Below are 13,922 nucleotides of genomic sequence, written 5' to 3'. Positions count from 1 at the left end.
ATGTATGTATATAAATGTATTTTATATGCGCATATATACAGAGAGATCTATAATGTATGTGTTAAAATGCACCACGCTGAGCAAGAACAAGGAAAACACAAACCAGAGAACTACAAGTGAAAGTGAAATCCCAAGAGGTGAGAAGTTGCCAAAGCTGGCTTTGCCTGGGGGACCTCGGCCACGCCTGGTTACCTGATCTTCCTTTGTAATGACCACATATGGCCCTGGGCATGGGAGGAAAGCCAGGGCCCACCCAGCAAGGGAAATCAGGAAACCTGGAGGGGTGCAGTGGCTCACACCTATAATCCCAGCACTTTGGGAGGCCAAGGTAGGCAGATCACTAGAGGTCAGGAGTTCGAATCCAGCCTGACCAACATGGTGAAACTCATCTCTACTAAAATACAATTAGCTGGGCGTGGTGGTGGGCGCCTGTAGTCTCAGCTACTCAGGAGCCTGAGGCAGGAAAGTCGCTTGAACCCAGGAGGTGGAAGTTGCAGTGAGCCGAGATGGCACCACTGCACTCTAGCCTGGACAGAGTGAGACTCTGTCTCGAAAAACGATCGGGAAACCCCACATAAAGCTGGTATCCCCCAAAGGACTGTGCTGTCATTATTGAAATAAGATGGGGAAGGAGGGGCTGAAGAAAGGGAAAGCAAGGATACTTGTCTATATCAATCTTGGACATGAGTAAAAAATGAATAAAAACCTCCCCTGAAGAGTCATAACCACAAGCCAGATGGGCTCAGCCAGGGCTCATAACCACAGCCGTAATATGGGTTTTACACTAGCTGTGTGGACCCCCAAATCCTTAGGCTAGGATCTGCATATGAAAGAGCCAAATTGGAGTGACCCTACACACCCAGCAGAAGCAGACATGAATAATCTCTGATGCTTCCCATTTTCAACCTATGCCTTGAAGAATTCTCCACAATTAATTTGAAAGGACCACAATCAAAACCCACAAAGACCCACAAGGGAAAAAGCACCATGAGCAAGCATCAAGGTAAACGACAGACAGCACAGTGAAGCTGCAAAGGTTTGGATATTAGCGTCATCAGACACAGAACAGAACATGAAGATAATCCGTAGAAAGAATCAAAGGAAGGGTTCAAAAATACAAATTATATGAATAAAGAACAGACTACAAAAAGGCCAAGATATTTTGAAAAAGCAGCAAATAAAACTTCTAGAAAGGAAAAAAAAAATCTAATTGAAATAAAATGAACGATTAAATAGAGTTGATGCAGCTGTTTTAGTCAAGTGCTACAGTGTTTGTACACCACCGCTATAACAAACACCAAATGAGTAGGAGTTCAAATATTTCTTACTCATATACAGTTCAAAATGAGTGCTCCTGACTGGCAGGCAGCTCTCCTCCCAGGGTGACTCTGTCTGTGGCTCCAGCATCTCAGCACATGGCTTCCAATCTCACCAGGCTTGTCGGCATCACCAGAGCATCAGGGAGTATCAGAGTATCAGGTCATGCAGGGGACCAGGTTTGAGGACCAGGCTCAGTAATGTTGTATTTCACTTGATTTACATTTTACTGACTAGAACTCAGTTATATGACCACGTGGGATTGCAAAGAAGGCGGGGCATGCAGTCCAGCTGCGTGCCCAGCAGGAAGAGGAGATGGGCTTGGTGAGTGGCCAGGCCATCTGGGCCATGGCTGCTGAAGAAAGGTAGAGACCCCAGTCAGTGCTAGCCATGGCCATTGTTTAGCTGATAGCACTTTTCAAAACCCTGCCCACCACTATTGCAGTTCATCCTTAAGACAGATTCCCATCCTGGGGGTTGAACTAAGCAGGCAGGATCGTTCCATTTTACAGATGAAGAAACTCAGGCTCAAAAGGAGCAGGGACTGGTCCAAAACTACACAGCTGCTAAGGGGCCCAGTAAGACTGGAGCCAGGACTTCCCATATCACACACCTGCCTCTTACTCCAGACAGCCGGGGAAAAGAGAGAGATCATGGAGCCATAGGTTCTCCATTTGCCCCTGTGTTTTCAGCTGAGCTGGTGAGCCTACCAGCCCAGCACAGGGGCCGAGAAGATGGGCTCAAGTCAGAGCTGAGCCCTGCTTGAACACTGGCATCCTGGAGTGCTGGGGTGGCCAGCTGGGTGGGCTGCAAGTTGAAGCAGCAGGTCTAGATCTGACTCACCCAGGAGAGTTAAGAGGTCATGTTAGTGGGTCAGTCCACAAGTATTTATCCAGGGCTAGGTGCTGCTGTGGGTCTCCAACAAGCAAAGCCTAGAAGCTGAGACACAAAATCCAGGTAAGACTCATCTGATGAGCTGGTCTTTTAGTGCCTAACTCTGAGTGCCAGAGGCATGCCAGGCCTCTAACCTCACGAACCTCATGTCACTGCATCCTCACCTGGACCTATGGAGGAGGGACTTCCAGCACTGTTTTTGTGCCTGTAGTGATGATGACTGTGATGGTGATGATGATGGTAGTGATGATGGTGATGACGATGATGATGTGATGGTGATGATAGTGACAATAGTGGTGATGATGGTGACAGTGATGGTGATGGTGACAATGATGATGATGGTAGTGATAGTGATGTAGCAGTAATGATGGTGATGGTGTAATGGTGGTGACGATAGTGATGATGATAATGTGATGGTGATGATAGTGACTGATGATAATGATGGAGGTGATGACAATGTGATGGTGACAGTGGAGGTGATGATGAGATGATGACGGTGATGATGAGATGTAATGGTGATGATGGTGACAGCGGTGGTGATGATGGTGATAATGATGGAGGTGATGTGATAGTGATGATGGTGACAGTGGTGGTGATGATGGTGATAATGATGGAGGTGATGTGATAGTGATGATGGTGACAGCGGTGGTGATGATGGTGATAATGATGGAGGTGATGTGATAGTGATGATGGTGACAGCGGTGGTGATGATGGTGATAATGATGGAGGTGATGTGATAGTGATGATGGTGACAGCGGTGGTGATGATGGTGATAATGATGGAGGTGATGTGATAGTGATGATGGTGACAGCGGTGGTGATGATGGTGATAATGATGGAGGTGATGTGATAGTGATGATGGTGACAGTGGTGGTGATGATGGTGATGATGGAGGTGATGTGATAGTGATGATGGTGACAGCGGTGGTGATGATGGTGATAATGATGGAGGTGATGATGTGATAGTGATGATGGTGACAGTGGTGGTGATGATGGTGATGACACCGATGATGTCATCTGACATCTATTGAATGTTATGTGTCCAGCAAGCTTCAAGCTCTCCAGATACTCAACTTTTTTAATAGCCCTATAAAGAATAGATTCCTTTTGCCTCCATTTGACATAGAAGGAAACTGAGGTTTAAGGAGGTAAGTGATTTGCTTGGGGTCACAGAGTGAGGTGAGGATGTGCCCAGGATTCACACCCCAGGGTCTAACTCAAGCATCACACTCTAAGCACTGCACCACCCAGCCCCTTCCACCCTGGGTCACACCTCCCCTAGGATAGAGCCTCGGTCTGAGCACTCTCTTTATACCCAGCTCTGTGCCCTGGGCCTGCACACAGTAGGTGGAGAAGTTCTCTTACAAATGGTGTGTGCACTGTGATTTTGCACATTTGTAAAAACCCACCTAGGTATTAATGCATCACCTTTCTAGGTAATAATAAACAAACCCATATGAAATGCTTGTGGATAAATAAATGACTTCATGCAATTGTTGGCCAACCCAGCTCCACTGGCTGACTCTTCTTGGAAGAATCATTTCTGGGACATCTTCATCATCTACTTTCTTACCAGCCAGGCCCCTCAGCCCAGTCCCCCATTGACCTAGGGGCCCAGGACATTCCCTGGGCTACACTCCCAGGGGGTGGGGACCTCATGTGTCTCTAGGTCCATGATGCCCCTCTGCTCACCACTGCCCAAGTCTTACAAGGAAAGAAGGCTGGTGGTGCAGGGATGGGGGTTGGGATGGCATTGGCAGCCTTGATCCATTGCCAGAAGATATGGAGGCAGGAACACACTTTTCTCTAGACAAGCTGTTCGCTTACCAGCTGACTTTGGTAAAAAGAAAAAAAAAAAAATCCTAGCTCCATCTGTTCCCAGAGTGGAGCTGGTGTGAGTCCTGGGGCTTCCTGCAGCTCAGGCGGCCAGACCCAGTTTCAGACTCCAAGACAGCTGCCCTCTGGATTATTTTGGGAAGCAGCTCAACTCCGAGGCACCCCAGCCTTCGAGGCATTTCCCTTCACTTCGAAGCTGTTTGCACACCCAGCCCAAGCTGCCAGCTCCTTCTCTGGCCCTGGACGCCTTCCTGTTCAGCTTGCTATAATTATCCTGCTTCCAACTTCTGCTGCAACTTCTACTGGAGTCGGATTTCTTAGGATGGAAGAAGAGAGAAAAAGAGCGAAGGCCATGGATAGTGAAATAAGGGGAGGAAAGGGCTCCCTGCTCCTGCCTCGTCTTAGTCTTCTTTGTGGGAACCACTTCTTCCACCCACCCACAGGCACCTGGGGCCCCCAGGCACCCACCTTGTCCCATGGTGAACCCTCTTCCCCACTTTCTTCTCAAATAATGTCCCCACTCCATTTCTGAATGACAAGTTCCTGGGGCAGGCGGGATGAGGGCATCTTGGGCAGAGAGAACAGCATCAGAAAGACCTGGAAAGATTGCAGAGATGTCAGGGATATAACTGGAAGCAGTGTGGAAAGGTTGAGGCAGGGAAGGAGACAGAACACAGTGAGCAGGAGGGCCACAAAGCCAGCAGCACCAGAGCACCGAGTCCAGAAGCTGCCTGGAGGCTGGGCCCTGGGAAGGTTAGAGCAGGATGGTAGTGAGACTGGGTTCCCAGGACAAAAACACTCTGGCTGCTGGTGCAGAAGTGAAGTCAGAGGGACAAGAAAGGGAGGCCAGCTGGAAAGTTCCAGAGTGAGGATTAGAGAACGGGGCAAGTTCTGACTTGGATGTGGTGAGCTTGGGGTGGGTACCCCAGGCAGAGCTATGCCCTGGGAAGTTCAAAATGTGGATTAGGTCAGAAAGTAGAACAGTGGTTGTCAGGGGCTAGGGGAGGAGGATAAGGGTAGTTATTGTTTAATGGATGCAGAGTTGCAGTTTTACAAGATGAAAAGAGTTTTGTGGATGGAGGGTGGTGACAGTTGCATAATAATAGGAATGTACTTAATACTGCTGAATACACTTAAAAATGGTAAGATGGTACATTTTGTGTTATGTGTATTTTACCACACACAAAAAATAAAAGAAAAAAGAAAGAAATGTGGGTCTGGAGCTCAGGGCTAGAGCTGCAGTGGAGACTGGAGAGTGACCCTTAGGGAGGAGGGACAGGAATTTTAGAAGCAGAAGGCATCGCCAGGAAAGCTGTTTGGAGTGGGAAGGACCAATACTGAATTTATTTCCGTAGGTACACAAGCTCATATAACCAACACTACACAAGATGATAAAGTCTTTTAGGCAAGAAGAAAATACCACCAAATGGAAAACAAAACAATGAGCACCAGGAATAATAAGTATGTAGGTAAATATAAAAGACTTTCTTCTCAATTAAAAAAAAAACTATTTAAAAGGCAATCGATGTGGTTGGACACCATGGCTAATGCCTATAATCCCAGCACACTGGGAGGCCAAGGCAAATGGATCACTTGAGGCCAGAAGTTGGAGACCAGCCTGGACAACATAGGAGACCCCATCTCTACAAAAAAAAAAAAAAATCCAAAAAAGTTAGCCAAGTGTGGTGGTGCATGCCTGTAGCCCCAGTAACTCAGGAGGCTGAGGTGGGAGGATCAATTGAGCCTGGGAGGTCGAGGCTGCAGTGAGTACTGCAGTCTGGGTGACAGAGGGAGACTCTGTCTCAAAAGAAGACAATTGACATTTTTAAACAAAAATAATATATTGTGAAATTTATTCTATAGAAATGAGACACATGACAATAGGACACAGAAGAGTGAAATGGAAGTAATATTACTTAAAGGTAGACTGTAATAAGTTAAGATGTTATAATAGATTAAAAGGTGGCCTCCAAAAAGATTTATCCACATGCTAATGCCCAGAACCTGTGAATGTTAGCTTCTTTGGAAAAAAGGTTTTTGCAGATATAATTAAATTAAGGATCTTGAGATTAGATAATGTGGATTATCTGGGTGGGTCCTAAATCCCATGACTAGTACCCTTATAAGAGACACACAGAGGAGGGATAGACAGAAAATGGAGAAAGAAGCAAAGTAACTGTGGAGGTAGATATTAAAGCGATGCACCCACAAGCCCAGAGATGCTGGTAGCCACCAGAAGCTTGAAGAGGCAAGGAACAGCTTTCTCTCTAGAGCCTCCAGAGGGAATGTGGCCCTTCCAACACCTTAATTTCAGACATCTGGCCTCCAGAATTGTGGGAGAATAAATTTCTACTGTTTTAAGCCAAGAAGTTTGTGGTAATTCGTTATAGCAACCACAGGATGTGAATGCAGATGTGTATATAAAGTCTAGAGCAACCACTAGGAAAAGAAAATAAAGAAATACAGCTGGTAAGCCAATAATGAAAATAAATTCACATAGCTAAAAAGTTCTCAATCCAAAAGAAATAAGAAAAACATAGGAACAAGGCAAATAGCAAGATGGCATTAATAATTCCATTAAATGTAAATAGGACTAGAGGTACCTTGAATAGTCAAATTCACAGAGACAGAAAGTAGAATAGTGGTTACCATGGACTGAGGGAGGCGAGAATGGAGAGTTAGTAGTTCCTGGGTGCAGAGTCTCAGTTTGGGTTGATGAAAAAGTTCTGGAGATGAACCTACAAAGAACTCAAACAAATTTACAAGAAAAAAACAACCCCATCAAAAAATGGGCAAAGGATATGAACAGACATTTCTCAAAAGAAGACATTTATACAGTCAACAGACACATGAAAAAATACTCATCATCACTGGCCATCAGAGAAATGCAAATCAAAACCACAATGAGATACCATCTCACACCAGTTAGAATGGCAATCATTAAAAAGTCAGGAAACAACAGGTGCTGGAGAGGATGTGGAGAAATAGGAACACTTTTACACTGTTGGTGGGATTGTAAACTAGTTCAGCCATTGTGGAAAACAGTATGGCGATTCCTCAAGGATCTAGAACTAGAAATACCATATGACCCAGCCATCCAATTACTGGATATATACCCAAAGGATTATAAATCATGCTGCTATAAAGACACATGCACACGTATGTTTACTGCGGCACTATTCACAATAGCAAAGACTTGGAATCAACCCAAATGTCCATCAGTGACAGACTGGATTAAGAAAATGTGGCACATATACACCGTGGAATACTATGCAGCCATAAAAAAGGATGAGCTCGTGTCCTTTGTAGGGACATGGATGCAGCTGGAAACCATCATTCTTAGCAAACTATCGCAAGAACAGAAAACCAAACACTGCATGTTCTCACTCATAGGTGGGAATTGAACAATGAGATCACTTGGACATGGGAAGGGGAACATCACACACCAGGGCCTGTTGTGGGGAGGGGTAGGGAGGAGGGATGCCATTGGGAGTTACACCTGATGTAAATGACGAGTTGATGGGTGCTGACGAGTTGATGGGTGCAGCACACCAACATGGCACATGTATATATATGTAACAAACTTGCATGTTGTGCACATGTACCCTAGAACTTAAAGTATAATAAAAAAATAAAAAAATAAAAATAAAACTGGTTCAATCAGAACTGTAAGGGGAAAAAAAAGGAAAAGTTTTGGAGATGGATGGAGGTGATGGTTGCACAACAGTATGAATGTACTTAATGCCACTGAATTGTACACTTAAAATGACTAAAATGGTTAACTTTATGCTAGGTATATTTTGCCACAATAAAAAATGTAAGTGGACTAAACCCTCTAATTAAAAGGCAGAGGTTTTGTATAAAAAGACACAGTTATTTGTGTCTATAAGAAACCTACTTTAAATAGACTCGGTTTAAAAGTATAGAAAAAGATATACCATGCTAATACTAACAGATTGAGTGGCTATATTAATATCAGACAAAGCAGATTTCAGAGTAAGAGATATTACAAGGGATAAAGGAGACAAAAGGACACTATAATCTTTTATGAGTTATGAAACAAAAATTGATAGCATTGAAAGGGGAAATAGAGAAATATACAGTTACACTGGAAGATTTTAACACTTCTCTTTTAACACTGGAACAATTATGCATTTATATATATATAATTGCATTTACATATATAGTAATTGATAGAAGTAGTAGAGAGAAAATTAGTAAGGATATAAAAGATCTGAAGAACATAATCAACCAACTAACTGACATTTATGAAACATTTTGTCCAACAACAGCAGAGCACACATTCTTTTTCAAGTGCGTACAGAATATTTATCAAGATAGATCATAATCCAGTACATAAAACAAGTCATAATGCATTTTAAATGATTTAAATCATACAAAGTATGTTCTCTGACCACAACAAAACCCAGTGCCAAAAGATAGCTGGAAAAAAATCCCAAAATATTTGGAAATTATACACTTCTAAATAACCCGAGTGAAAGAAGAAGTCACATTTGACATTAGAAGATATTCTGAACTTCATGAAGGTGAAAGAAAGAACTTCATGAAGGTGAAAACACAACATATAGTATTTTCATAGATGCAGCTAAAGCTGTTCTTAGAAAAAAAATTCCAGCATTAAATGTTTATATAAAAGAAGAATGTTCTCAAATCAATGATCTTAGCTCCCCAATATATTTAAGATGTCAGTTCCCCCAATTCGATCTAAAGAACACAATTCAATTCAAAATTTCAGCAGACTTTTTAGAGAAAATGACAAACTGACTCTAAATTTTATGTAGAAACCAAAAGAATTAAAAAGACCTAGAAGAACCAAAATAATTTTTGAAATGAACAAAATTGTAGGACTTATTTTTGTATTTTTAGTAGAGACGTAGTTTCACCATGTTGGCCAGGCTGGTCTCGAACTCCTGACCTCAGGTGATCCACCTGGATTGAAACTCCATCTCAAAAAAAAAAAAAAAAAATTGGAGGACTTATACTACCTGCTTTCACGACTTGTTATAAACCTCCAGTAATCACAACACTATAGTATTGGTATAAAAATACACATATCCACATAAAGATGTAGATTGTGTAGATCAACAGAACAGAATAACACATAATAGAGAGTCCAGAAATTGACCTAAATATATATGGCAAATTGATTTTCTACAAAAGTGCCAATGTGATTTGATGGGAAAGGAAAATCTTTACATGAATAGTACTGGAACAATTATGCATTTATATATATACACATATATGTATATGTGTATACACATACACAGGCAAGAAAAGAAAATTTTAAAAATGACCTATTACCTCACCCCATATATAAAGATTAACTCAAGATGGATCATAGACCTAAATATAGGAGCTCAAATTACAAAACTTCTAGATTAAAAAAAAAAAGGCAAATGATTTGAACAGACACTTTACCAAAGATATACAGATGGAAACATACATGAAAAGACGTTGTTATGGACTAAATGTCTGTGTACCCCCAAAATTTACATGTTGAACCTCTAACTCCCAGTGTAGTAGTATTTGGAGGTGGGGCCTCTGGGAGGTGATTAGGGTCAGATCAGGTCACGAGGATGGAGCCTCATGATGGGATTCATTTTCTTATAAGAGGAAGAAACACCAGAGCACTCTGATGCTCTTGTTCTCTTCTCTCTCCCCTTCTCTCTCTCTCTCTTCCCTTGACCTTGTAAGGACGGAGAGAAGGAAGTCATCTGTGTGCCAGGAAGAGAGCCTCACCAGGAGCCAAATCTGCCAGCACCTTGATCTTGAACTTACCAGCCTTCAGAACTGTGAGGAATACATCTCTATGGTATTCTTCAACCCAAGCTGACTAACACACATACTCAGTACTATTAGTCATTAGGGAAATAAATTTAACACTACAATGTGATACCATTGTACCCTCTAGAATGGCTAAAATGGAAAAGATGGACAGTACCAAGTGTTGGCAAGGATGTGGAGCAACTGGAACTCTCATACATTGCTGGTGGAAATGTGAATGGCACATTTACTTTGGAAAAGAGTTGGCAGTCTTTTTTTATTTTTATTTTTATTTTTTGAAGCAAAGACTTGCTCTGTTGCCCAGGCTTAAGTGCAGTGGTGCGATCTCAGCTCACTGCAACTTTACTCACAAGTTCAAGCACTCACAGCTCACTTGAACTCACAGGTTCAAGAGTTTTTATCTGCCTCAGCCTCCCAAGTAGCTGGGATTACAGGTGTGCACCACCACATCTGGCTAATTTTTGTACTTTTAGTAGAGATGGCGTTTCACCATGTTGGCCAGGCAGGTCTTGAACTCCTGACCTCAGGTGATCTGCCCACCTCAGCCTCCCAAAGTGCTGGGATTATAGACATGCACCACCACACTCAGCCTAGTTGGCAGTTTCTTATACAGTAAAATATACACTAATATGACCCAGCCACATCAGTCTTAGGTACTTACTCAGGAAAAATGAAAACATATGCCCCACACCAAGACTTGAACATGAATACCAATGCCACTCATAAAAACTAAAACCCCAAAAGAACCCCAAAGGGCCATCAACTGGCAAACGCATACACAAATTGCTGTGTACCCATATAATGGTGCTGTACTAAGGACATGGGTGGTTGATAAAAGAAACAATGGAGATACTCTCAATAGCATTATGCTAAGTGAAAGAAATCAGACACAAAAAGCAACATACCATAGGACACAGTTTATAAGAAATTCTAGACAAGGCTAAATGATGGTGACAGAAAACAGATGAGTGGTCCCCAGGGCCAGGGGCTGGGAGAAGGGGATTGGCTACAGACAGGTGCAGAAACTTGCATGGTGATGGGAATGTCCCATGTCTGGATAACGATGGTGGTGATTACATTGACTGCATGCATTTGTCAAAACTCATCAAATTGTACACTTCAAACTGGGAAGTTATTCCTCAATAAAGCTACAGAAATTAAATAAGTCACTTTTTTTTTTTTTTAATTGCTGTCAAATAGAGCAAGAGTGAGGATGTGGAACAGCCAGGCAGAGCCGGCCTGCAGTGGGTGGGGCCCGAGCAAGTGAGGACGCAAAGACCCCAAGAAGTGGGGCTGGATTTCAGGCTTTCGGGATGAAGCCAGCTGTGAGAAGTTGAGCCTCTGTCCCCAGAAGCTCAAGAAGAGGACCTGAGGCGCTGGAGGGGGCATCTCAATGGAGGGGGCACCTGAGCAGGTGGAAGGAGCTGGGCTCCAGGTACCTGGTGTGGGAGGATGCACGTTTCCCAGAGGCAGCTGGCGTAGGGTGGGTATCCATGAAGAGGGGTGCATCTGAGCGCTCACATGGAACCCGTTCATGGGCTTGGGTTTGCCCTGTGAACTGGGAGCTGAGAGGGGCAGGCAGATGGGAGGCTAGGTGAAGGGAAGACCCCTCAAGGCCTCCTTACACCCAGACACCAGCTCTCAGGGCTGACCTGGCGCCGCGTCCCTGGCTCCCATCTTGCTCTCCCGAAGGACATCTGCCCAGGCGCCCCCAGTGGGTGTCAGTGATGACCTATCCCCTAACCCCTTCACAAGCCCCTCCCCAAGGCCACAGCTGTCAAACTGTGAAAATCCCAGACCCAAAGGCCTCTTCAGGGTCCAAGGAGGAGGAGCAGCCTGGGGCAGTGGTTGCCCTCCCCACCAGCCTCACCCCTCCCTGCCATTCCCACCCCTCCCCCCCAGCCTCAGCCCTCCCTGCCAGTCCCACCCCTCCCCACCAACCTCACTCCTCCCCACCAGCCTCAACCTTCCCCACCAGCCTCAGCCCTCCCCACCAGTTCCACCCCTCCCCCCAGTCCCAGCCCTCCCCACCAGTTCCACCCCTTCCCTCCAGTCCCAGCCCTCCCCGCCAGCCTCAGACCTCCCTGCCTGCCTCAGCCCTCCCCGCCAGCCTCCTCCTCTGCTCCCATCAGCCATCAGCTCAGCCCCACTCCAGAAGCCCTGGACCGACTATGCGCAATTCTCCCACGCAACTCTTATGTGCAGAAAACGCCAAGTCTCACTGGAGCGAGTGTGAAACCACAGCTCCCGAGGACAGACTGGAGACGACCTGAACCCACTAACCAACCATGAAGATTGCTCCTTTGTGACTTTTGGGCAAAACTCATGAGGGCAGCTGCAGGGCTCAGCCCGGCCTGTGTTGCTTTAACAGTCACTGAATCCACTTCTCCCGGTGGGTGGGTGGGGGCGTGGCTATGGAGCCACGCGGGCTCCTGCCTTGAAGGGTGACTCTGGGGCCCATCATCCCGAGTGAGAAGCAGGCCAGTGTAGGGAGCTGGGCTGGAAAAGTTAGGGTCTGGGGCTGTGGGCCCTGTCCCTGAGAGCCTCCAGCCCTGAGTGATGCCACCTCTCTGGGCTCTCACGAGCCTGGGCCCAGAGACTGATGTGACCCACACTCACCCCACGGGAGGGAGGCTGTGGGTTTAAGGGCCCTCCACAGGACCCTGGCAAGTTCCCAGAATCCCTCCCAGAAATACTTTTATTAAAATAAACTGAGCAAGGCCAGGCAGCTCAAAATGATCCACACAAGGGGGTTCAGAGATAATCTGATGATGGAGACAGGAGACAGGGTGGGAGGAAAGCAGGTCATGAATGCACAGGAAACAGCGGGACTGCGGGAGGACCCCCTGTGGCCTCGGGCCCTCTGAGCTGAGCTGACAGGCAGGCTCTGGGGGCAGTGAGGGTCAATTCGGGGCTCCACGGGGCATACTGTCCCTGTGTGCTCTCTGCGTGTGCTTGCAGAACAGGCCATAGAGCACCCGCAGTGTGCTCTTGGCATCCTTGTTCACGATGTCTGTGGACCAAAGGAGGGCAGAGCAGCCGGTCAGGCCTAGGTGGCAGTGACCGACCATCCCGGTGTGCCCTGCACTGAGGGGTTTCCTGGCATTCAGGATTTCAGTGCTAACACCAGGAGAATCCTTGGAAACTAGGACAGCTGGTCACTCCAGGCCTGAGTCCCATGCCCGCTGTGTGACCTGCCTCCTCCTCTTGGCCAGTCCTCCCCTGAACCCTTCTGTGGTGCCTCCAACACAGCAACTCCTCAAGGTCTGGTTTCTCTGGACAGCCTGTCCCCAGAGACCTTGGTCTCCCCCACCCCAGGACCTCCTCTCCTGGGGCTGCAGTACCCCCACCCAGGAAACCTCGGCAAGCACCCATTCTCCACCCCTGCCAGGCAAGAGGACTCTGCCAACGCGTGCTCATCCCCTAGCGCCCTGCACCCTGTTCTGTGGCTCTTGCACGAGGCGGCCACCCAGGGCTGGCCACCATGTGGGCATCGGCCACGCACTCTCACCTTCAGGGCTGACGGGACAGCTGAGCAGGCCCTCGTCCTTCAGCAGCTCCAGCGCCAGGGTGACGTTGTGCAGCTATGATGACAAGGCCCTGTCAGATGTGGGCACAAGCAGCCGCCCCAGGCCAGGCCCTGGGTCCCAAGTGCCAAGACCTTCCTGTTGTCTGCCATGTCCATCATGAGCCCAAACTCCCTACAGCCCCCAAGGATGGGGAGCTCACTCCGTCACACAAACAATCCATGCCTCATTCCTCAGCCACTCACAGGCCCCACTCTGAGCAGGTGCTGTACCACACTGGGAACACACACGCATCCAGGGGTCACTGCCATTGAAAAAGACAATCACCAAAGAGGATACCCAGTAGGGATCAGGGAAGGCTTCCTGGTGGAGGTGATGACTGGTTGTGAGTCCCGCCAGGCAGGGAAAACTACCCAGAGAAAGGAGCAAGGGCCTGGGGTGGCAGAGCCCTTTTGAGAACAGCTGTTTCCCAGGGCAAAGCACAGTGAAGAAATCGAGCTCGGAGGAACCAAGGGGCTCACTGGAGCTCACGAGACAGAAAGTGC

General features: G+C 46.4%; 1 protein-coding gene across 9 annotated transcripts in view; it reads right to left on the bottom strand.

The window, feature by feature from the left end:
• The window catches only part of PARVG (parvin gamma), a 67,664-nt gene that overhangs the window by 28,918 nt on the left and 24,824 nt on the right, over positions 1–13,922 (bottom strand). For 6 of the 9 annotated variants that reach the window (XM_030914166.1, XM_010369329.2, XM_030914165.1 and 3 more), the window contains 2 exons: positions 13,362–13,434; positions 12,531–12,863 (listed from right to left, as the gene is read on the bottom strand). The exons of 2 other annotated variants lie outside the window; for them this stretch is intronic. In XM_030914166.1, the coding sequence (XP_030770026.1) occupies positions 13,401–13,434 (34 nt within the window). In that variant the 3' untranslated portion in view covers positions 12,531–12,863; positions 13,362–13,400. Of the gene's footprint in view, positions 1–4,502; positions 4,643–12,530; positions 12,864–13,361; positions 13,435–13,922 lie in introns of those variants that run through there. One more of the 9 variants, XM_030914167.1, reaches the window with a different exon arrangement.

The sequence above is a fragment of the Rhinopithecus roxellana genome, chromosome 13 (genome assembly GCF_007565055.1).
Source record: "Rhinopithecus roxellana isolate Shanxi Qingling chromosome 13, ASM756505v1, whole genome shotgun sequence".
Taxonomy (NCBI): Eukaryota; Metazoa; Chordata; class Mammalia; order Primates; family Cercopithecidae; genus Rhinopithecus; species Rhinopithecus roxellana.
This window is presented reverse-complemented; position numbering and strand designations above follow the sequence as displayed.